Consider the following 21694-nt stretch of genomic DNA (forward strand, 5'->3'; position numbering starts at 1 on the left):
CCAGTGCCTCCCTCCCTTCCCTTCCCTCCCCCCCCCATAATCCCTCCCTCGCAGCACCCCCCTCCCACCTCGCCCGCCCGCCCGCAGCTCCCCTCCGCTCCACCCCACATTTCCCAGCCCCTTTCCGAGCCCGAGGTGGGGGCCCGCGCCGCCGAGCTGGGGGAGGGGCTCCCCGAGAGCGCCCCGCCCCCCGGGACCCCGGCGCCGCCGTCGGGCCCGCCCCCGTCCCGCCGCGGCCGGGCCAGCGGGGAGGGAGGGTGCGCGGGCCGAGAGGCACCTGGGCGCCCGGAGCCCGCCCGCCGCCGCAGCGTCGCCCGCCCGCCCGCCGCCCGGCCATGTCCTGGGCCCTGCTCCTCGGGCTCCTGGCCGCGCTGCTGCTCCTGCTGCTGCTGAGCCGTCGACGCTCGCGGTGAGTGCCCTCGCCCCCCGCCCGGACAGAGGGGCGACCCCCGGGGTCCCGAGCCGCTCGTCCCTCCCCCACCGGCCGGCCCCTCGGGGCGAAGGGGCTCGACGCCCATCCGCCGCCCCACCCCGGGGGGGAGGACGACGGCCAGGCCGCCGGGGTGGGGGGGGGGGGTGGTGGAGGCCCGGGAAGTGGGCGACGGGGCTGGAGGACCCGGCAGACGGCCCCCGGCGCACACGCGCTCGGCTGGCACCTGCGAAGGGCTTTCTGGAGAGGGTCTCCGGGTGGGGGTGCGAGAAGCCCCCTCCTGGATCCAGCACCTACTCGAGCCAATCCCTAGGCCTTCTCGGTTTTCGGGGCGGGGAGGTCGCCTTGATCCTCACCCCATTACACAGATGGGCGAGTTGAGGCTGGGGAATACAGAGCCCTGGAACCACTTTCCATGGGAGGCCTCCCTCCCCCACCTGGACGAGGGGGTTGGGGAAACTCGGATCTCCCAATGCTCTGGTCCAGAAAAGGGGTCTCCCTTCCCCTGAGACCCCACGGCCTGGGCAGGGTAGAACCCGCGCCAAACTTCTCAGCTTCCTAGTCCCAAAGGTTGTCCTGCTCCACTGAGAATCTGTGATTTAGGAGAAGGAGTAAATCTCATACACTTGAAATCAGTGCCGTGGCAGTGAGTCCTTTTTTTACAAAGTTAATTTAAAAAGTTAATCTGAGTTGCACATGGGATAGCTGAATGTATTTGACTTAAATATTTATCCCGTTATAGATAAGACTGAAGCCCTGCCCTTCCCTTCCCTTCCCTTCCGACAATTCCAGACTTTTCTTGTTGATCAAGGCTACCGCATAGCGTGGCCAGAGCAAGGCTGGCGGGGAACCTTCCAGATTTTTTAAAAAGTATGCTTTTTATTTGAGACTGGTTTTATATTTGCAAGAAAGTTGCAAAGGTTGTACAAAGAGTTCCCAAAGACCCCTCATCCAGTTTCCCAAGGCCTCCCCATCCAGTTTCCGCCATTGTTAACATTTAACATTATCGTGGTACATTCGTCAAAACTAAAAAGCCAACACTGGTCTGTTAAGATGAGCCAAACTCCAGACTTCATTTGTATTTCATCAGCTTTTCCATCATGTGCTCATTCTGTGCCAGGATCCAGTCCAGAGTAGACACTGGCTTCTGTGATCCCTCTTTGGTGAGGTTGTAGGTAATACAGGGCACTGTGTGTGTGTGTGTGTGTGTGTGTGTGTGTGTGAAATGAGAGTGTCTGAAAATTCCAGAACTTTTCTGGAAACTTTTTATTTTTAAACAACAGGTTAGTTCAACTTCCAAACAGTAACCTTGTGATCTTTTTCTTTAACCTCCAGACACCTTCCCAGGTTAAATTTAAAACTATGTATTCGTTCATTTGCCTGAAAAAAATGAGGAAGAAAGAGGAAAAGTCCACAAATAAGTTCTTCTGTGAAGAAATGAATTATTCTTCCAAAGTTGTTAGGCTTTTGGGGAAACTCTGTCCAGGGATGTTTTCGGATCGCACATTTGCTTTTTTCACTGCAGGTTTTAGTTTTGATGTCCGTCCATGTTGCTGCGTGGAGATCTGATTCATTCTTTTGATTGTCTGTGTAGTATTTCATATTATGAATGAATGGCAAGTTTATTTTTTTCCTTTTTATTCCTGTCTCAACTGAGGGACCCTTAGGCTGTCTCTGTCTCCAGCGTTTTTGCTATTTCAGCCAATGTGCTGTGGTCTTCCTGTGAGGCCTCCTGCTCTGTGTTCCGCCCCCCCCCCCCCCCCCCCCCCCCCCCCCCCCCCCCCCCCCCCCGCCCCAGCCGATGTGGTGGCTGTAAGCTACGTGGGTTCTGGGAAGCAGGGTCCCTGGGTGCTCAGCGTGTGGAAACTCTCAGCCTCTAGGAACAAGAACAAATTGGGTAACCACTCTCTGCCTTAGTGTCTCAATCTTTAAAATGGGGATGCTGATGAGAATGGAACTTCTGGGTTAGAAGAAAGGCCAGTTAAACATTATTTTAGCAAATTCTTGCTGTAATCCAGAGAGCTAATTTATCTTTGAGGGTGAGTCGTTGATGTTTACACCTGGTGGCTTAGGAGGGTCAACAGTGGGTCCTAGGTAGAAGTATGGGTTTGGGGTCACTGAGAGCTCAGGGGCAGTTAGTTGGGTGGACCCTGGGGAGACCCCACAGGCACCCCAGTTCAGGCCCCAATCTCATCTTCTTCTCCTCCCATCTCAGCAAGGGGCACTCTTGTTACTCCCAGTTTACAGAGGAGGAAACTGAGTCTCAGAGAAGCTAAGCAACTTGTGTGGGATCTGCCTGGATTACGCATCTGGGCCATAGGGATTTGTAATTCCCAGGAAAAATGAATTTCCATGCTTCCCACACATTTTATTTGTAATCTGAATGCTCAAAAGTCTTAGAACCACATGATGGTAAGATAGTAAGTTGTGGCTACTCCCAGAAGATTCTTTTTTTTTAATGTTTATTTATTTATTTATTCATTTTTGGGAGAGAGAGAGAGAGAGAGTAGGGGAGGGGCAGAGAGAGAGGGAGACAGAGAATCTAAAGCAGGATCCGCACTGTCAACACAGAACCCAATGTGGGGCTTGAACTCATGAACCGTGAGATCATGACCTGAGCTGAAGTTGGATGCTTAACCACTCAGCCACCCAGGCGCCCCCAGAAGATTCTTAAGGACAAATAATCAAGTGTTGGAAAAAGAGGTGGATGATGCTGATGCTGTGTAGACAATGAATCAAACAAGCAAGACCCCACACCTTCCTTTCTCCTCACTGACCCTTGAGGTAATGTTCATCACCCTATTTTACAGCTGAGGCCTAGAAGGGCTAAGCGACTTCCTTAGGGCCACACTGAAATTATATTCCCCATCCAGTCAGTTCCAAAACTCATGCTTTTCTCAGTAAAAAGAAAAAAAAAAAAAAGGAACTTCAGTCAGTCAGCAAGTGTCTTTACCTCTAGCTTTTTTTTTTAAGTTAAAATTTTTAATGATGAAAAATTTCACCTATACAGAAAAATAAAAGAATAGTATAAGAACTCCCATGTAACCATCCCCTTATTTGATGGTTAACATTTTTACAAAAAATTACAGATCGGGGTGCCTGAGTGGCTCAGTCGGTTGAGCGTCTGACTCTTGATTTTGGCTCAGGTCGTGATCCCAGGGTCATGAGACTGAGCCCCTCATCAGGCTCCACACTAAGCATGGATCCTGCTTAAGATTTTCATTCTCTCTCTCTCTCTCTCTCTGCCCCTCTCCCCCACTCTCATGCTCTCTCTCAAATTAAAAAAATTTTTTTTAAATCCAGATGTTACAATATCTTTCCAGAAAATATTTCAGAATGCATGTCAAAAAAAAAAAAAATGACAACCACAATTCTCTTATCCTACCTCAGAATACAAAAATGATTAATATTATGTAGTCTCCAGTCCAAATTCCAATTTTGGCAGTTACAGCAAAGATTTTTAAACCCGCCTGGGTAACCGTGAGTGTTTTCTCTTGGGAGAGGTGGTAAGCTGGAATTAGGAGACCTTGGGTCAGGAGTTAGGAGTCTGACTTCTGTGCCACTGGGGCTGATGACCTGCATGTGGCTGTCAGAAACATCCTTCCTGCTGTCCTTTTGGGCCTTGGTTTGTCCACCAAGTCTCATGTAGCCGATCTCCCGTGCCCCGGCCACCCCACCGGGCTGCGTGTGTCTCTTTTCCTCTTTGGGCTTGTGCGTCTGGTCTAGAGAGCCTTGGAAGAACACTCCAGGTGTGGGGAGGTCACTGTGGCATCAGGTGACGGTTCCCGGTGGCTCAAGAAAAGAGCTGGGCCCTTGCAGGGTACGGAGTTTCTGGGCACAGAAAATGTGCCTTGTTTCAACCCGCACTGACCAGAGGCCACCAAGTGGCGGCCCGAGGTTGGATGCAGCCCAGATGGGTCTGCTGTGTACCACACACAGCAAGAGGAGAAGATTAGGGTGTTCCACGTACAAAACACCAGGTCTCCAGCTTCTCCTGCAAAATGCGACAATGGACCATCCCTTGCTGGGGACTCCATAGGAGAGCCCTCTCTCAGCCTTGCTGCCGTCCCCACCCCTCCTGTTGTCTCTCCAGTTTGCATCTGTTCTGTCACTCTGCTTGCCCTAACCATTCTCCTATGACGCTGAGAATTCTCCGAACCTTCTGTGTCAGTTACAAAAACAGGAAAACAAAAACTAGAGCAAAGTGGCCGCATGCTGCGTCTACGAAGTGGGAGGCAAGGAGTGGGGGAGGGGAAGAGGGTTAATGGCCGGCAGCTTGTGGGTGAACCCTGGGGAGGAATAGACGCTCAGGTTGCTGAAACCCTGCGGTCCCCCCCTATGAAATCCTCCCAGAGCCTGAGGCCCTGAGTTGAGTTGAAACTCCTGGACAGAGAGGTGAGGCAGTCCACTAACACGGCACAGCTAAATGATGCCGCTTCTGCTCAAACCAGAATGTGGACTGTGTGTATCGGGCACTTAACCTGCGTTGGGTCCCTTGACCCCTTTGGCAGACTCTGGCGGGTGGGGGGAGGGGCAGGTGCTCCTCTTTGAGCACCACCTGTATACACAAATCATTCATCTGACACAGTTATTAAACGCCTTCTCTGTGCCAGGCACTGTTGTTAAGTGTTGGGGGTCAAGTGCCTATATTCGTGGAACTTCCGTCCAGTGTGGGTGTGATGCTTCAGGGCACAAAGCTGGGTGCTGCCCATCCTTAACCTTCTCCCCCACTTTGCAGAGGGTTGAGCGTGAGAGAGAGGCCAGGTGGCAAGGTTGGCCATGGAGTCTGTGAGTGGCGAGTGGGCAGTTTGGGGAGGGGCCCATGTGACGGGAAGTGGGGAATCAGAAAAGGTGTCTTGGCATCTGAAACCGGAGGGACAGGCTGTGTGGGCAGGAGCCGGGGATGAGGGGGTCCAGCCCTCCCTCCCTCCTCTCCAAGGGCCTGGCCGTATCTCAAAACAGTGAGGGTATCCGTGGGCGAGGCTGGAGACCGCAGACCCCAAAATAGAGTCTCCTTCATCCCTGCTGGCTGACGGCTGAGTCACCCTGGAATGTGGCCTGGGCCCGAGCTGGATGCAGGGCCTAGGATCCAAGAGCCAGCCGGCTACATCGCGGGTCAGACTCCTGGGCTCCCAGCTTCCTGCCTTTGTCTGAGCCTCCTTGGGACTTTTCTGGGGAAAGATGAAAGCTGCCAGAAATAACACCTGGCTCACCGGGGAGCTCTGGCCGCAGCCTGGACAAAGAGCAGGGAAAGGAAGCCATAGCCCCTGCTCATACCCCCAAAGGTGTCTTAGAGGAAGAAGCCCCCCGTCCTGGAAGCGGGGGAGTCGGATGCTAGCTTCACCTCCACTTCCGTTGTCACGCTCCTGGATGATCTGTGTTGTGACTTTTTAAAAGCATAACCACATCACTTTCCAGCCCCCCCTTCCAACCCTCCGGGGGCTCCCCATCATACTGGGCATGGACCTGACCCTAGCTGCAGGTCAAATCCTGCCTCTCACCCCTACAGTCCACTCCAGCCACACTAGTGCCTGCTGTCTGGAAAGCCCCCCACCCCAGGGCCCTTGCACTCGCTGTTCCCACTGCCTAAATTCCTTCTGTCCCCACTCTGGCGCTCCACTCCTTTCTCATCCTGCTGGTCTTTGCTCACATGGCACCTCCACAGGGAGGCCCTCCCTGACCAGCCCTTGTCACCTAGCTCTCTTTTTTCTTTGCTGAGATATAATTCACACACTATAACATTTACCATTTAAAAAAATTTCCTATATGTTTATTTATTTTTGAGAGAGAGAGGCAAGTAGGGGAGGGGCAGACAGAGAGGGAGATACACAATCTGAGGCAGGCTCCGGGCTCCGAGCTGTCAGCACAGAGCCTGATGCAGGGCTCGAACTCATGAACCGTGAGATCATGACCTGAGCCGAAGTTAGACGGTTAACCGACTGAGCCACTCAGGTGCCCCTACATTTACCATTTTGAAGTATACAATTCAGGGGCACCTGGGTGGCTCAGTCAGTTAAGCGTCTGACTTCAGCTCAGGTCAGGATCTTGCAGTTGGTAGGTTTGAGCCCCACATCAGGCTCTGTGCTGACAGCTCAGAGCCTAGAGCCTGCTTTGCATTTTGTGTCTCTCTCTCTCTGCCCCCCGCCACTCTCTCTCTCTCTCTCTCTCTCTCTCTCTCTCTCTCTCAGAAATAAATAAACATTAAAAAAAAGTATACAGTCAGTGCTTTTTAGAATATTTGTAGGGTTGTGCCGCCCTCACCACTGCCTAACTCCAGAATATTTTTTGTCATTCCCCAAAAGAAGCCTGGAAACCTGCCTCCATAAGCAGTCACTCTGTATTCTCCCTCGAGCTCTGGCAACCACTAATCTTTCTGCCCCTCTGCATGTGCCTTTTCTGGACATTGCGTAGAAGTCGATCACCCAAGAGGTGACCTCTGTGTCTGGCTTCTTTCACTCGGCATATAATGGTTTTAAAGTTCTTCCACACTGTAGCATGAATCAGTCATTCCTTTTTATGGCTGAATAATCTCCCACGGCATGAACGTACCGTATTTTGTCTGTCCACTCATCAGTCAGCGACATCTGCATTGGGTCCATCTTTTGGCCACTATGACTAATGCCACTGTGTTTATATGAACTTACGTTTTCGGTTCTTTGGGGTATGTTGCTGGGTTGTGTGGTAACTCTTAGATTTTCAGGGACCTGCCAGGCTAGTTTCCACACGAGCTGCACCGTTTACATTCCCACCAGAACTATATGCGGATCCCCATGTCTCCACATCTTTGCCAACAGCGACTATTTCTTTTTTTAGAGGAGAGCCATCTTCGTGTGAAATGGTGCCACACTGTGGCTTTGATTTGCATTTTTTCCCCAGTGCCTCACGATGTCGAGCGTCTTTTCATCTGTTCACCGGCCATTTGTGCATCTCCGTCAGAGAACTGTCCATTCACCTCCTTCGTGCATTTAAAAATCGGGTTATTTGTCTTTTTATCGTTCACTCGTAGCTCCTTTAGTTTCTTTATCACGCTTGTCACTCTCTGAAATGATTTTGCTTTTTTTTTTTTTGCTTTTGTCTGCCTTCCCCTTATTAGTATGTAAGCCCCATGAAGCCAGGCACCTTGCCTGTCCCGTTCACTGCTGTAACCCCAGCACGTGGAGCAGTGCCTGCTTCCCAGTTACTATTCGGTGAGCGAGTGAGAAGACAAGGGATGGCTTGCTATTCACCAGACGGGGAGCTCTCTGCATGCCTGTGGTTCTGATCGTTCTACGACAAAGATAGGGGTCCTAGCCTGGGTTTAAGGACCTCCCGGGGGTCCACCATGAGCAGCGGTCTTGCTATTTGAGGCCCACTTCGTGATCATGATTAGCTCTCCCTAGCGAACAGCCCCCTCCCCCAGAGGATGGTGGGGCAGGGGCAGCCAGGGGTCAGTGATGAGGACGGTCCTTCTGCTACCCTTTGCCACTCAATCACTCAACCGTGTCTCCAGTCTCATCCTTTCTCTGTGGGCATGGCAGGGGGTGTGAGATGACCAAAGCCCTGTCCACGCTGGCTCAGGCAGAGAACTCTGTGTCCTTGTACTTCTGGGTTCTAGAAAGCTCTCCCACCCACAGGGAAAGCCCACCTCGATTGGATTCCCTAAGATGTACCAACATCAACTGGTCACCCAGCTTCTCTTGGCCCCCTGCAGTCTCTCCTCTACTCAGCCGCCAAAAGGATCCTGTAAAAACTTAAGTCAAATCATGTCCCTGTGCAGCTCGAAGCTCTCCCATGGCTCCCACCTCATGCAGGGAAAAAGTTAAAAGTCCTCACAGCTGCCTCCAAGGCTCTGCATGGTCTGACACCTGTTCCTGCTCTGGCCTCAACGTCTCCTGTTCTCCTTGGTCCCTCCACTCCAGCCATACTGGCCTCCTTACTGTTCGTGGAACACGCCAGGCATGATCCAGCCTTAGGGCCTTTGCACTTGTTACTTCTGCCTGGCAGGCTCTTTTTCCAGATAGGGTTCCTTCCCTCACCACCTTCAGGTCTTTCTCCAATGTCCCAGGGAAGCCTTCTCCCCGCTGAAAAGTCATACCCCATGCCCTACACTCTTTTTCTTCTTCCCTACTTTATCAAATAGTGATAAGTACTATGGCTTCTGCAGGCGACCTGGTGAGCCTCCTCTGGACGTGGGCAGTATCCCGTGGTTGGGCCATGCCTTGGAATTTGGAAAAGATGCTGCCAGCTTCCTCACCAGGATGAAGGAGAAGCATGGTGATATATTTACTGTAAGTGCCTCATGTGCGTCGAGGGAGGGAAGGGGGTGAGCAGGTGGGCCTGTCGTCTGGTGTTCACTGATTCCTTCTATATCCTTCCATACCCTAACCTACCATCCAGTGGTCTTGCCAATTTTCCATCCATTTTCCCATCCAGCTGTACAGCCAACACTGAGTAACATCCATTCCTTCTTCCCAGCATCAAGTGATGCAGTCATTCAGTGTCTATGAAGTTCTTGTTCGTCCATCCAACTGACCTCTATCCATCCACTCAACTTCCATCTATCCAGCATCCATCCATCCAAACAACCACCACACCCATCCACCTTCAGGTATCCTTTTGGGTTCCACCCATCCCACATTCGTCCTTCGGTCCTTTTCCCCAGCATCCACTTAGCCTGCTGCCACATGTTCCCAACATTCATCCACACTTTCAGCTTCCATCTAACCTCCTCATCCATTCATCTTTCCATCCAACATACATTCAGTGATATCCTTCCATTTACCCAACAATCCATCCAGTGGCATTTCTTCTTGGATTTTGGCCTACATTTTATAAGAGAGTTCGAGTAACATGACTCCCAGATCACACTTGGAAACAGGGCCAAGGCAGTTGCGTGGGTGTTGAGAGTTGTGTGACCACTCCCCCACACAGACATTTGAGGGAAAATTCCCTTTCCTTTGTTAATTACAGGATTACAGCTCTTTCTCTTTTCCTTACCTTCTTGGGCAGCAGGTTACATTGAGGGCTCGGCCTCCCAAAGAAGTGGGTATTTCTGGCCCATTCGCTAGCATTTATCCAACAGCATCCACTCATCTAGCCACCTGTTCTATCCGGTCTCTCCACCCATGATACGCACAACACCCATTTGCTGCCTTCTGTGGGCAGACTCTCTCCCGGATGCTGAAGATACGACAGTAACCAAGATAATGATGGCAGGTGCTGAAGAGTGAGGTGGTTGAGAGCCCGACGTTTGCTACCGAAAAATGCTGAATGCCAGTCCTTTCTCTACTGTGTCTCAGCTGTGTGATCTTGAGCACATCCCCCGCCTTCTGTCAGCCTCAGTTTTCGGCTCTAAGTGGTCCCCACGTCACAGACAGTCGTGAGGAGTGGATGGGAGAACACTGTCTGTGAAATGTCAGGTCCCGGCACAGGGTAGGCCCCTGACCACTGAGAGCTCCTGTCCTTGATGGCATTTCTCCTCGCCTCGTCCCTGCTGACTTCCCACAGGTGCTGGTGGGGGGCAGGTATGTCACTGTCCTCCTGGACCCCCACTCCTATGACACGGTGGTGTGGGAGCCTCGCACCAAGCTGGACTTCCACGCCTATGCTGTCTTCCTCATGGAGAGGATTTTTGACCTGCAGCTCCCACATTACAGCCCCAGTGATGAAAAGGCCAAGATGAAACCGTGAGTGGCTCAAGGTGGCCCCTGTGGGTGGGCGGGGGAGGGCGTGACCTGCTTCTGCCTGCATAGCCCAGGTGCTGAGTGGCTTGAGTTTGTGTCCACACCAGGTATCCAGTCAAGACATTTGTTTTGAGAAGACAGACACAAAGGAAACCAAAAAAAAAAAACCAAACAGCCCCAAAGAATTGGGCTGAAGAAAGGCCCTTCTCGTCTTTACTTCTTTTAGGAGACAGGTCTGATTTCAGTAGGAGGAGCCCAGGGTTTGGGTCAGCCAGACCGAGAGTCAAATCCCGGCTCCCCCACTTCCTAGCTGTGTCACTTGGGGCAAATCCCTTGCCCTCTCTGGGCCTCTGTTTCCTCGTGTGAAAGGAAGGGAGGTGGGCGGGGGGGCTAATAGTTTCGAGCCCATCCTCTGTGGTCTCATTAGTCTTCATGACAATGCTGGAGGGTGAGTAACTTACAGCCCCACTTTATGGATGAGGACACTGGGGCTCGGAGAAGACTTGCCCGAGGTCACACAGCGAGGAAGTGATGTAGGTCCTGAAACATAAAGAATAATTATATCAGCATGAGGACGTGTGGGCACATGTACTCTGCATTCATTACTTCTGCAAATATCTGAGGACTTTCTATACACTGGTCTAGATGCAGGGGGCCCAGAATGATGCCAACCACAATTTGAAGATGCCAGTCATATGCCGGGTGTTTGATAGGAACACTTACATCTCTGTGCAATCGATCTACCTCAAGAGGTAGATATTTTTATCCTCGTTTTACAGGTGAGGAAACACACTCAGGAGTGAAGTGACGTGCGTGTTCCATCACTGGTAAATGGCACAGCTGAGATTTGAACCCAGGTCTGCAGACTCCAGCTGAGATGCTGAGGAAATAAGACAGTGTGTGCATCCCTAGAGTTCGTGCAGTCTGACAGGAATCCTTAGTGATCTGTCTCCAGGAAGGGTGGCCTCCTGGGGTTAGGAAAAGTCTCTAGAAGACTGGGTTTTGCAGGGCTGCTAAAACTGAGGAAAGGCCAGAGTATGAGGTGAATGCTGATGAGAGGAAGTACCCAGTCTGAACTTGGCTCTGTGGGATGGCCGCTAGGAGATTTCTGAGCCCAAGTGTCCTAGGTCCTGGCATTCTAGGGGGACCATTGGGTCCCGTTAGCAATAAGATTCCTCGGTTCGCTGCATTCTACCCCGCTACCCAAGGAGGACCCCACTTTCCTCCAGTGTCTGCCCTAAGAGTTTCTGGAAATTTCTCCTAAGCCCGCACGTTGTCTACTGGGTGTGGCTCCTGCATCTGTTAAGGGCTACTGTCTCCATCAAGTGCTTGGAGTGGGGTCTAGGGAACAGCTACATCAGGGTCACTCAGGATTGTGTCCTACCTGGCAATCATTGGTCAGGGGACACTTTATCCAAACAGGTGTGCCTAACTTTGGGTCTCAAGGAGGAAGGGTCGGCCTGCTGTTTCTCTCTCTTCCAGACGTCTTTGGGTTCCTTATCCAGGCTTGTGTGCCCCAAGGAGGGGCAGACTGTCACGGTTAGGAATTCAAGACTCTGTGGCTGGGTGACCTTGGGAAAGTCACGTTCCTCTCTTGTCCCTGAGTTTCTCTGTCTGTAAAATGGGTGTCATAACCGCAACTGTGATTCCCTAGAGTTGTCAAAAGATGAAACAGGATCATGGTGCTTAGCACCGTGAAGAGTAACTGTCACTGTCATTGATGATGATATTAATAGTAATACCATCGTGGTTAAGCCAGTTGTCTGCAGGCCCCCGTTGCCAGCGGGGCCCTGGGGCCCTGGGACCCTGAGCTTTGGGAATAGGGGCGCCTGTGTGCATACGTTTCCCACTGGAAGCTGTGCTCTTACTTTGTTTCCTGCCCCAGGACTCTCCTCCACAAGGACCTCCAGGCGCTCACGGAAGCCATGTACACCAACCTCCGCACTGTCCTGCTGGGGGACGCCACAGAAGCGGGCGGTGGCTGGCATGAGATGGGTCTCCTCGATTTCTCCTACAACTTCCTGCTCAGGTGAGCCGGTGCGGCTCCCCTCGTCGGGAGTGGAGCCCAGCACTCTGCACCCGGCTCAGCCGTTAATAGTGGCCACGGGAACCATGAAGACTTTGTGGGTGGGGAAGCAGTTTGGGACACTCAGAAGCAAAGACTGCAAGATGACCTTTCGTGTCTGGGACCCCAGGCGTGCACCTGGCTCAGGCTGTGAGTCGTAAAGGAGGCTCAAGTCAGGAAAAGGGGCCTTGCCAGCTGTCCAGAGAGGGAGTAGCAAAACAAGGTTTCAGAGACCATCTTTTCCTGTGGTTTCCAAACCTTAGACTTCACAGACCAGGAAAACAAAACGTTCGGGAGGCCAACCCAGGACTTCAACTTTTTATCAGAACTCGTAAACTTATAGTAAAAACTGCACTAACGTTCCTTCCTTCAGGAGGCCCAGACACTATTCCAGGCACTGGATGTACAGCAGGGGAAAGACAGACAACAAACTGAAACTCAGCGGGCTGACGCTCGTTGGAGAGACCGATAATAAACCAGTAAATAAAGACAGTTATGTCAGAGAGTGACAAATACAGACAACGGAGATCCGCAGATGGGTTGACTGTGTCTGGGGAGCTCTTTGAACCAGGCTGAAAGTAAGGGCTTCTCTGCGGGTCTGGCCTCAGAGTTGGGAGCTGGCCACAAGTAGGCGGTAGGACCAGCAGGTGCAGAGTCGCGGAGGTGGGAGGAAGCTTGGGCAGCGGGCCACTGTGGCTGAGCGCAGCGAACCCAGGCAGTGGGGTTAAGATGAGTCAGAGCCCTTGCGGAAACCGAGTCTCACAGAGCCGCGAGGCCGTGAGAGGCTTTGGAGTACATTCTCAGTAAAATGAGTGACAGCGGGGTTGGGGGGGCGGGGGGGAGGGTTAAGCAGGGGCCTGACGTGATTGGACTTGGGTTTCACAGCTCTCTCTGGCTGTGGACAGAGGCTAACCTGAGGTGGGTGTGTGGCAGGAGAGGCAGGAGGGCCCGCTGGGAGGCTGTTATAGTCACCCAGGTGAGAGACCGGGGGCCTGGACCCAGAGGTGACGGGGAGATGGCAACAATGGGGTATTTCTGGGGGACAGAGCTGACGGGACCTGCTGAGGATTTGATTGGGGCCGTGGGGGGGAGGGGAGCGGGGGTGCAGGCTGTGAGTGGGGAGAGGAATAAGGACAGCCCACTGACTGCTGCTGCTGCCATTAGCTGGCCAGCATTTCATAAACCACAGCTCATTTCAGCTGCTTCAAAAAAATTGGAGACACAGTTTCAGAATAAAGGAGAGGCATTTGCTGCCACATATGGGGACCCAGGCACGTTCGGGACAGCTACGTATGTGCACGCAGTGTGGGCTCAAGGGGTGTAAACGCATTTCGCCCTCACAACCCCTCTCCGAGGCTGGGACTGTACAAACCCCGTTTGAGAGATGCAAAAGCCGAGGCCGGGAGAACCTAAGGCATTTGCCTCGAGTCCCGTTGCGGGGGTCCTGGCAGGGCTGTCCGCAGAGCCCACGCTTTCCAGCACGACCTTTGATGTGTCGGTGGCCCACGTTTTTTCTCCTGTCCCCCTGGAGTGGCGCACACACCATCAAGGGCTGTAATTCATCTGGGTGATGCTGGTCTGGTCCACCCTGTCCTCGTGTGATGGGGACACCGAGGTCCAGAGAGGAGCAGCTAAAACCAGTCCGCAAGTTCCCAGCAGGGCATCTCCCACGTCTCCTGGCTCCCGTGGCCCCGTGTCCTTCTCTGAGAGAAGCAGTGAGAGAGGAAAAGCGTGGCATCAGGGGAAGTGGGGACAGTGGGGTGGTGGCTGGGCTGTCTAGGCCCCTGGCAACAGCGGTGTGTGTGTGGGGGGGGGGGTGGGGGGTCAGATGTAAATGGACCCCTGTGTCTTCAGGGTCTGAGGCCTGGCTGGGCTGGAGCTTCTGTTTCCTGGCTTGGTGGGCTTGGGCCTTGTTGGTGCCGTCCGCGGCCCCTGGGACAGGAAGGGGATGAATGGGTTGGATGACAGGAGGTGCGGGTTCATGTAGCCCCAAACCATGAGATGCCACCACTTAAGCCCCCCAACCTGTCCTATGGCACCCCTGCCTTGCTCAGAGTCCCATCCAGAGTTCTAACCCGGGCTGCAGGATCCTGCGTGATCTGTCCCGGCCCAGCACACTCCCACCCCAAGGGCTTTGCAGTTTCTGTTCCCTTGCCTGAGAATGCTGTTCCCTACATGTCTGCATGACTCTTGCCTCACTTCATTCCCATCTCAAGTGTCACCTCAGAGAGGCCTTTCCTGACCTCCCCCCACTTAGTCTGAGAGCCCTCTCTTTACCCAGCTCTAGTCCAGGCCTATTCTTCTTCATGGCTCCTGGCGCCACCTATAGGTCACATGGTGTTAACACATGACGATTTATTCTATCTCCCGCCAAGTTCTGTGTCACTTAGAAGTGCAGGTGGCCTTGGGAAGGGCCTTCACTTCCACAGTGTGAAACCTCGTTGCCTTCTTGGGTTTTGCTGGGGTTCTGGTGGTTTCATTTCATTGCATATTTTTCATAGAAATATATATATACAGGGAAATGGTTCTCTGCTTTAAGGAAAAAACCAGCACAAATGGGACCAGAGACCACAGGGCCAGCTGACTCAGCTTGTTCCTGGATAAAGGAGCGGCTGTGACTCCTCTGCTGTCCAGGGTTGGCAGGCGGGACCACAGGCTCCCAGGGGCCCAAATTCTCTCCGTTTTCAAGATGAGATGAGGGGGAAATTAAGCTTTTGTGTGGTTCCCCAATTGTTCAGTTTGTTCATAGGAAAATTCTATTAACCAAACACAACATGTTGGTGGATGAATCGAGTTTGTGAGCTACACCTTTCCAGCTCTGCCTTAAGGAAACTGAGGGCACTGGTGTGGAGAAGAGGGACCCAGGGCCTTACGTGACCGGGGGAGCGGCGGGAGGTGGGGTGGGATTCCTTCTGTGCCGATGCAGAGACGCATGTACGACCCCGGGAGGTTCAGCTGTTCTGAAGGAGGGGTTGCTGCCTTAGTCCAGTGGGCTGGGCAGGTCATGAGCTCTGCATCTCTGAGCCCCTCCCCACCCTTCACCGCCACATTCCAGCCGGCTTTGTCTGTCCGCACCTCTGAGCCCCAGCTGGTGTATCACTCGTTCGCCTGAGTCTGTTGCCTGTTGTGTATGTTCCGCACTAGAGGGTCCACTCCCTGAGGGCCTGAGGGTTTTGTCTGTTTTCTCCACTGCTGACTCCCTGGCCCAGAACAGTCCAGGCAGAAAGTAGGAAAGGCAGGTGGTTATTAGCTGTATGCATGAAGAAAAGCTTGTAGGCCACCGTGGGAGGGTTTGGCCAGAAGCGTCCAAGGAGGACCCCCCTGACCCGTCGTTCGCCTCCCCCAGAGCCGGCTACCTGACTCTGTACGGAGTCGAAGCTCTGCCACGCACCCGTGAGAGCCGGGCCCAGGACCGCACCCACTCAGCCGATGTCTTCCACACCTTCCGCCAGCTCGACCTCCTGCTCCCCAAACTGGCACGTGGCTCCCTGTCAGTGGGTAAGCACCATGGGGACCCTGGTGGGCCGTGGGGCAGACAGAGGGACCCAGAGGGGGAGCCCACACTCAAGCTGAAGGCTCACAGGCAACATGGGCGGAAGGACATTCTCATGCCCTGGGCAGCAGTGAGATCCCTGTCACCGGGCATATGCAAGAGTACAGTGGTAGGAGGCAGGGCTTGGGCCCGAGCTGGGGTTCCTGGTAGATGCGGTACATCCAGAGTGGGGCCTGGGGACCTCGTTGTGCGTTATTTTTATTATTTCCTATTTTTAAAGGTTTCATTACTTTTTTCTGCTGAGGTATGATTTTCATGCAGGAAAGCACCCAGGTCCTAAATGCACGGCTGAGAGGTGAATCTAAATACTTCGTGTCCTTCCCAGTCAACACCCACCACGCAGAGGGAGCCGCCATATTGGTTCCTGTCGCCTGGGATTAGTTTTACCTGTTTACGAATTTCCCATAAATAGAATCACGCAGCATGTGTCTTTTCGTGCCCGGCTTCTTTCACTCAGCCTCTCGTCTGGTGGCCGTGTGTATCAGTCGTCTGTTTCCCCACGGCATAGCATTTCAGTAGAGTAGTCTGTCTGTCCGTCCCCTGGTGGAGGGATGTGTGGGTCGTTCCCAGTTTGGGGCTGTTGTGAATCGGGCTTCTGCGAACCTTCTTTGTACCTGTCTCCCATGGCACACCTGCCTTCACCTCTCTGTTACCAGCCGTCCGCTCTTCTGGCCTTGATCTTGCACACTGAAGGAACCGTCCGGCCGCGTAGCATTCTCCCTGAACTCCCCATCTGGAGTATTTCAGCTTGGGTCTGTGGAAATCCACCCCACTTACTTTTGTGGCTACAGAGGGAGCTCGGTGTTGGTAAAGAGGTTCTGGCAGGATTCAGTGCACAGGGGCCATGCGAACCACTGGGCTGCACTCTTCTTCTGGCCACTGTGTCTCAAACTTCTCTCGTGAGAAGAAGCCTCTCGGCCCTTGTTAATAATACAAGCCCCCAGATCCCTCCGGTCCACTTGAATCCAAGTCTCCAGGGAGGTCGGGAAACTGCATGTATTCTAAGTGGCACAGGAAGGCTGAGAAGTCGTGTGTATCCTGGACTCAGAAATTTGCAGCAAAATCTGGATTCAGATGCCTACTGTGGGGCTTCTGAGCTGATGGTTTGGGGCAAGTCACTGGTCTTTTTTTTTACCCCAGATCCTTTCTCCAGAGGGGCAGTTGAAGGGAGTGATTGATACATGCTCCGCTCAGATGGCTTGAGGTAGTTTACGGGCTCCTATATAGTGTCCCTGTGCCTCAGCGATCTCATCTGTAAAGTGGGGAGAACAATAGGATCTTCCTGCAGGGTGACTGTTGGGAATGGCTGAGGTAATAAGAAAAAACACTTCTCTGTTGAACACTTTCTTTTTAAAAAAAAAAAAAATTTTTAACGTTTATTTACTTTTGAGACAGAGAGAGACAGAGCATGAACGGGGGAGGGGCAGAGAGAGAGGGAGACACAGAGTCGGAAGCAGGCTCCAGGCTCCGACCCATCAGCCCAGAGCCCGACGCGGGGCTCGAACTCACGGACCGCGAGATCGTGACCTGAGCTGAAGTCGGACGCTTAACCGACTGAGCCACCCAGGTGCCCCATGTTGAACACTTTTTAGGTGCCAGATACCAGGTTAACTATGGTCTCATTCAGTGCTCACAACAGCTTATCACCCCATTTCCTTTATTTATGTAGTTTTTAAAAACCACACTTTAGCCCGTTAGATTGTTTAAGAAGGAAACCTTCTCGTGATTAACAATGCAAAGATGCTGGCATATATCCCTTCACACTGTTTCGTAGGAATGCTCGGTTTTACAGAGACAGAGACACGTATCTAGGGTGTCACTGGGTGTATTTTAAGAAGGAATTATATCTATTATCTGCAGCTTGGGTTTTTGTTTAACCTAACAACATAGCTGTGTATTCTTCCCTGTCAATACAAGTATCTTCTAGTGGTATTAGCCAATGCAATTAGATAAGAGAAATCAATTACTGGCATAAGAATGAGTAAAGAAGGGATGCCTGGGTGGCTCAGTGGGTTAAGCGTCTGACTTTAGCTCAGGTCATGACCTCACGGTTCTTGAGTTCGAGCCCCACGTCGGGCTCTGTGCTGACAGCTCAGAGCCTGGAGAGCCTGCTTCGGATTCTGTGTCTCCCTCTCTCTCTGCCCCTCCCCCACTCATGCTCTGTCTCTCTTTCTCTCTCAAAAATAAATAAATGTTAAAAAAAATTTTTTTTAATGGGTAAAGAAGATGTAAGACTATCCCTGTTTGCAGAAGATCTGATACCGTGCTGGGAAAACCCCAGGAAATCCATGACAGAACTAACTCAAGTGAAAAAGACTGGCAGAGTAGAAGGATATAAAATCAGCACGCAGAGAATTGAGTCATCTTTGCAGCTCTTGCATGTCAGCATTTAGGCAACCATCCCCTTCCAGTGGATACTTATAATTGTTTCCTTTTGTGTGTGTGTGTGGCTACTTTAGTATTTCATTGTATTTGTATCTTTGCTACCATCTGGTGATTTTATTCCTCTCGACACTTTCCTGGAAGTGGGTTTGCCGTGTCAGAAGGCATACACATTAAAATTCTTGTTAGCTGCTGCCACATCATTTCCAAAACCATGGAGCAATTCATACGCCTGCCCGAAGGGAAGGAGTCTGCTCATTCCCCCACCAGATGTTATCAGTCTTTGCATTTGTTTGCCAATCTGATGGGCAGAGGCAGGTAACTTGTTGTTCTAATTTGCATTTCCCCACAGCCTTGTCAACAAACAGTTATCAGATTTTAAGACCTTGCCAACCTGATGGACAAAAAAGGGCATCTGGCTTTATGGCATTTCCCTGATCGCTGTGATGGAACAGCTTTTCGTGTGTCACTAGCCATTTGCTTTTCCTCTCTGCGGGTTACCTCTTATCATCCTTTTAGAGACAATTCATGATCTTATTGAACCATCAATGCTAGAAGGTTGATATTATTATACCCATTTTGCAAGTAAGGAACCAGGCCCAGACAGATGAAGTCATTTGTCAGGGACACACAACTGTTAGGAGGCAGACCCCGCAAAAGGAAAAACGGTCTGATTGCAAAATCCTGTGTGTAAAGCACCTGGCACCTCCCAGCATCGGTTGCTTCTCCAGGAAAGAGTGGTTTCTCCATTGCTCATTCATCCATCCATACCCACGCTATTATAGGGGACCCTGGGTCATTCAGGGAGCCGCCCTGGGCTGGGTATAGGAAAGCTGCATTTCCCAGTGCGGGCAGCAGGTGGCAGTGTTGGGGAAGGTTTCTCATCTTGGGGCTGGACAGATGGACAGCTGCCCTCAGACTTTGTTGGGCTTGTGAAGAGGGCAGCTTCTTTGGAAGAGTGATGTGGCAGAACCTGCCAAAACAGAAATGCTCATTCCCTCGAACCTAAACTTCTACTACTAGGAATTATCCTACAGCAGTGCTTGTACACATCTAAAGATGCACAAAGATCCTCATTGCCCGTTGCTTATAATAATAGCAAATGCTGCAGACAGCCTGTAGGTCCACCCGTGGGGACTGATGAAATAAGTTATACATTCACATAAAGGAAAACAGCAACCGTCAAGTAGAACGGGATATACCAAAACCATGAGAAGAGTGGGTATATTGTGGGATTTTTTAGTTTATTTTTTTTCCAGTTTCATTGAGAAATGATTGACACACGACACCATGTAAGTTTAAGGTATACAGCATGATGACTTGACTTACATATATTGTGCAATGAGCACCACGGTAAGTGTGGTTAACATCTTTGTTTTCTAAGCCTGTGGGAACATTTGCTTCCGAGAAGGCTGAGATGGGATGGAAATGCCTGTTTGAACTCTTAGAGATGCTTTCTTTCTTTTTCTTACTTTTTTTTTTTTTTTTTTTTTTTGCCACATGGATACATTATTTCTCCTCCACTATTAAAATTATAAACATTTTGGGGCACCTGGGTGGCTCAGTTGGTTAAGTGTCTGACTGTTGTTGATCTTGGCTCAGGTCATGATCTCATGGTTCATGAGATTGAGCCCCACGTTGGGCTCTATGCTGACAGTGCAAAGCCTGCTTGGGATTCTCTCTCTCCCTCTCTCTCTGCCCCTCCCCTGCTCTCACTCTCTGTCTCTCCAAATAAATAAATAAACATCTAAAAGCACCATTTAAAACAAATGTATAAACATATTTTAAAAGAAAATTGACCCTTTGGGGGATGCTTAGATCACAGAGTCTGGTGCTTCTCATATAGGAGGGAATTGGGGGCAGATAGAGCCCCAAGCTAAATACACTGCTTTCTGCAACATTCGTTTTACTAAATTATTTGGGAGGGGCGTGTTTTCTTTGAATATTGTTTTGGGAAGAAAAGCATCCTTATAATAAAGAATGACAGAGTCTAGGGGTGCCTGGGTGGCCTGGTTGGTTGGGTGTCTGATTGTTGATTTCAGCCCAGGTCATGATCTCGCAGTTCGTGGGATCGAGCCCTGCATCTGACTCTGTGATTGGGCTCTATGCTGTTGGTACAGAACCCACTTCAGATCCTTTGTCCTCCTCTCCCTCTGCTCCTCCTTTGCTCATGTTCTCTCCCTCTCTCTCAAAAATAAACATGAAAGAGAAAGAAAGAAAGAAAGAAAGAAAGAAAGAAAAGAAAGAAAGAAAGGAAAAAGAAGGAATCACAGAGTCTAATGCAAAAATCTAATGCATTTTATAGGGAAAAGACAGGACTTTAAATTTTTTTTTTAATGTTTATTTTTGAGACAGAGACAGAGTGCGAGTGGAGGAGGGGCAGAGAGAGGGAGACACAGAATCCGAAGCAGGCTCCAAGTTCAGAGCTGTCAGCACAAGAGCCCGAGGTGGGGCTCGAACCCGAAAACACAGGACTTTAAAGATATGTCCCTCTCTGGACTATGCCCAGGTTTCTAGGGCTCAGAGGGGCTTCTGAGGAAAAACTTGAGAGGTACTCAACTCTGGGCCCCTCGTTTTACAGATGGGAAGACTGAGACCCAGTGGTGGACAGGGCCTTGGCCAAGGCCACACAGCATGGGAGGTCTGGAATTTGAACCTGCAATGCAATTACTAGTTACACAGGCCTGGGAGTTCTGATTCACAGCACTGAGTCATTACACCGGGGCTGATAAATAATACTTAAGAATAATGGCAAGAATGTAGCAAGCATGACATGCTAGGCCCCTACCAGTACCAAGTGTGTTCTGTGTTTTTATATCCTCCTAGTGATCCCATGAGCTCAGTTGCCCCCATTTTACAGATGGGGAGGTCGAGGCTCGGAGATCCAAAATCTTTGCAAAAGATGATCTTTCTAGGAAGGGACAGAGCTAGGATTTCTACCAGGGTCTCTGGCTGCCAACTGTGTGTTCTTTATTTCACATATTATTATTATTTCCTAAGTATAGAAACAATACATGAATATATTCTCCATGGAATCACTCTCTGTTTTCTAAGTTAACACATTCAATTTCTGCACAACCCTTTGTGTGGGTACTTCTGTTATCCCAGTTTACAGGTTTGAAAACTGAGGAGTTGTGAGGTGGGGTGGGTTTTTGTTGTTGTCGAATTGCAAGAGTTCTTTATATATTTTGGATCCTAGACCCTTACCAGATCTATGATTTGCAAATATTTTCTCTCATCCTGCTCATTGTCTTTTCATACTGTGTTACTTTTTAAAGTCATCCTTAGAAGCTGTGTTGACAGTGATATTCAAGGTGTGTAATTGTGCTGTCAGAGCTCAAAGAATCCCAGTCATTTCCAAATCTGTGTTAAATTTCTTTGCTCGCTTCTTTAGCTATTTCATCAGCTAACTCTTACAAATCCAGCATGAGCATCAACCGAGGGCCTTTAGCACTTCCTTTAGCCTCCACTCACTTGTTGAAAACCTCCACATGCCCAGGTCCCATGCCCCCAAGATTCTGACAAGATTGGTCTGCAGTGGGACCTGGGCATCCAGAGAGTTAAAGCTTCTGGGCGATTCTCCAGTGCCCCAAAAGTTGAGA

At 51.0% G+C, this 21694-nt stretch overlaps 1 protein-coding gene across 1 annotated transcript in view; it reads left to right on the top strand.

The window, feature by feature from the left end:
* Positions 1-335: 335 nt before the first annotated feature.
* Positions 336-21694, top strand: part of PTGIS (prostaglandin I2 synthase) — a 39557-nt gene continuing 18198 nt past the window's right edge. The window contains exons 1-5 of the mRNA XM_042930712.1: positions 336-409; positions 8574-8697; positions 9917-10095; positions 11978-12121; positions 15504-15655. Coding sequence (XP_042786646.1) covers positions 336-409; positions 8574-8697; positions 9917-10095; positions 11978-12121; positions 15504-15655 — 673 coding nt within the window. The remainder of the gene's footprint in view (positions 410-8573; positions 8698-9916; positions 10096-11977; positions 12122-15503; positions 15656-21694) is intronic.

The sequence above is a fragment of the Panthera leo genome, chromosome A3, assembly GCF_018350215.1.
Source record: "Panthera leo isolate Ple1 chromosome A3, P.leo_Ple1_pat1.1, whole genome shotgun sequence".
Taxonomy (NCBI): domain Eukaryota; kingdom Metazoa; phylum Chordata; class Mammalia; order Carnivora; family Felidae; genus Panthera; species Panthera leo.